At 28.5% G+C, this 2,769-nt stretch overlaps 1 protein-coding gene across 1 annotated transcript in view; it reads right to left on the bottom strand.

Annotated features, from left to right (window-relative positions):
* Positions 1–1,284: 1,284 nt before the first annotated feature.
* Positions 1,285–2,769, bottom strand: part of LOC106470983 (vacuolar fusion protein CCZ1 homolog) — a gene marked incomplete at its 3' end in the record, with an annotated part of 74,023 nt that continues 72,538 nt past the window's right edge. Inside the window, exon 8 of the mRNA XM_013931568.1 lies at positions 1,285–1,425. Within this exon, the coding sequence (XP_013787022.1) occupies positions 1,285–1,425 (141 nt within the window). The remainder of the gene's footprint in view (positions 1,426–2,769) is intronic.

Raw genomic sequence — 2,769 nt, 5'->3', positions numbered from 1 at the left:
ACTTTGCATGATAGATAGGCAACATGCAAAAAGAAAAAAAGACATGAGAGAAACATTGCTTTAGAAACCTTAATGCTTAATAAAAAAATATATATTTTGCATATGAAAGCATTGTAATGTTTACTGATAATCAGACAAATTTTGTTAACGTTTGCTTACTAATTTAAAAGTTATAGCATGAAAACTATAACAACCACAAAATGGTTATGAGGTTGGTCCCAGGGACTGAGCTCATACTGAAAGATTTAATTATATATATATATTTCAATAATTTTAACCCACAAGTATTTGAGAATCGATGTTTTTAATTCTACACAACTGCTGATATCTTTACCTGTAAATGAAATAACCCACTTGTCAATTTGTTTTTTAGAATTTTTCTGCACTTCCCAAAGAAATTCTATATTTTTGCCTATAATTCCTTGAAAATATATTATCCATTTCTTGATTTTCAAATGCTTCCTTTATTTTTTGTACAGACCTTGGACCTTCATTGAAATATTTTCATGGTAACACATCAAGTGGTTTTATCATTTACTAATGAAAAACAGCTATAAAGAAAGTTTAGATATGTTTGGATAATATGGATAAAGCAAGAATTAAATTATCACACAATAATAAGAGTAAATATATTGGTTTAAGTTTTTTATGGTTATATTGAGTTGTAATGTTTGTAAACATGAGTTTTTTTAATTATGTTTACCAAATAAGGTTAATTAAGTTTACTGTTTGGTAACATGACAAGTATGATAGGCAAATGCAAAATATTCTGATGACTGAAATCTTTATTGAGTATTATTTTTATGTTTATGCTATTCAAGCAACATTTAACTGTGATTTATTTTTAAAAATAAAAACAGTATTAATAGTATGTGAATGGTGATAGTAAAAGTTAAATATGTTTCCATCATTTTATTTACAGTAGATTAGTACAAGATTCCTACATATTTTAAAAAGAAACATAATGGTGACCATGTAGTGCTTCATTTGCCAAGTATTATGTTTCCATGAAACATTTTTAGCAGAAACAAAATACTTTCTGAATAATTCGTGACGATAACACATCGACAAAATTTTTTTTCTATTGTGCAGACATGCCGGTAGGGGTTGTGCGTGTACTAATCAATTAGCAAATTCCACTAATCTTCCAGCTCTGTCCACCATGACATAAAAATTTTATGTACATTCTGATATAAAGAAAAATCCATATAATTTTATGTATACTAAGCTATGTTTATTAATTTAAACAATATGAAATAATAGCTACTAATAAAAATAATATACCTCCCATAATGAGATCCAAGACCAACTTTAGTAGAAGGCATAACAGAACCACCTTGAATCTCTGTTTCCAGGAAAGATGGAATGAGCGATAGTGTCAGGTACATATATAATACTTGCATGTTATCCTGTTCCAGTCCACTCCTGACAATAAATAACATATATTCACCAACATATACAATTTTACATGTAAAAAAAGTTAGTTATAATAAAATATAATACATGCTAAATCTAGAACATAAAATATTCCTAAGTTGATAGCTAAATACAATGCAAGTTCAACAAGTATCTGAGGACAATATTCTGATATTACACGTTATAATTTACAGAATGATTCAAGCAACTTACAAATTTATGTATCTAGTTTGAAACAGAAAATACTAAAAGGAGATATATTTACCATTCTCTTTTAATATCTAAACTTACAGGATGTTTGCTTCCAGTTATGATGCTACATATTTGTATGAAGTGTAAAATTTCTTGAGTAGGTAACTACAGACTTATCATAACTAAGGCTAAAACTCAAGTAATCATCATACTACAGCTATAAAGTTACTTGATTTTAGAAACTTTTTGAAGAAAATTCCTGAGACTCCAGAACAGTTATATATTCAGAGAAATTGAAATATACTTCATTCAAAGTCTTAGCCTTTTTGGTTTACACTGTTTGTTTTTACCTAAAAACACACACAATACACAGATACAAATACTGACTATGAAATACTAGACAAAACACAACCAGAAACCGTTCAACAAAACAAAATGGGTATGCATTTTTTGCTGTTGTCCTACCATTTTCTACTCTTGTTAAAACATATCTTCAGCACTTTATTGTACTTATCATAACAATGAAAATACATGACATTTTACAGTTACATACAACCAAATCTAACTGTCACAATGGTTATTTGCCTGTATGTAATCACATTCACTTTAAATTAATGATTAACCCTCTCCAGACGGGTCACGGGTCAAAGGCCATGCCATTGTATTTGTTGACTCATATTCAAAATTTCATTGAACTACTATTTCATGAATTTATCTCAATAAGTTTGGTATTAAACTGTAGATTATAATTCAAATTTTAGTATTTTAAATTATTTAATTTTTTAATTTAAAAGTAAATTTTAAAAAACACAGTTCAACATTGATTTTTGTGTGTCACAGGGTATGTTGAATGCAGTGCTGGTTAAAATTAGATGTTTGTGATGTCAAAATACTAAGTCTATAGTTTTGTACGAATTAGGAACTCAAATTTCAAATATTCACAAGCTAGAATATAAAATAAGAACCTCTTATCTTTTTTATTTGCTGATATATCACTCATGTAATGAATCAAACACAGTGACCCTGCTCACCTCTTTCCATTTTTTGGAAACGGTCCCATATGTACACTTACTTCAATAAATGACATGTGAATAACCATTCAAAAGCTTAGAATGTCCCCCTAGTGGCTTTCTCAGCCATTTTCATGTGTTAGGACACTAA

This window comes from Limulus polyphemus, unplaced genomic scaffold, assembly GCF_000517525.1.
Source record: "Limulus polyphemus unplaced genomic scaffold, Limulus_polyphemus-2.1.2 Scaffold4336, whole genome shotgun sequence".
Lineage (NCBI taxonomy): Eukaryota > Metazoa > Arthropoda > Merostomata > Xiphosura > Limulidae > Limulus > Limulus polyphemus.
The sequence above is the reverse complement of the archived record's forward strand: the minus strand, read 5'-3'. Positions and strand labels throughout refer to the sequence as shown.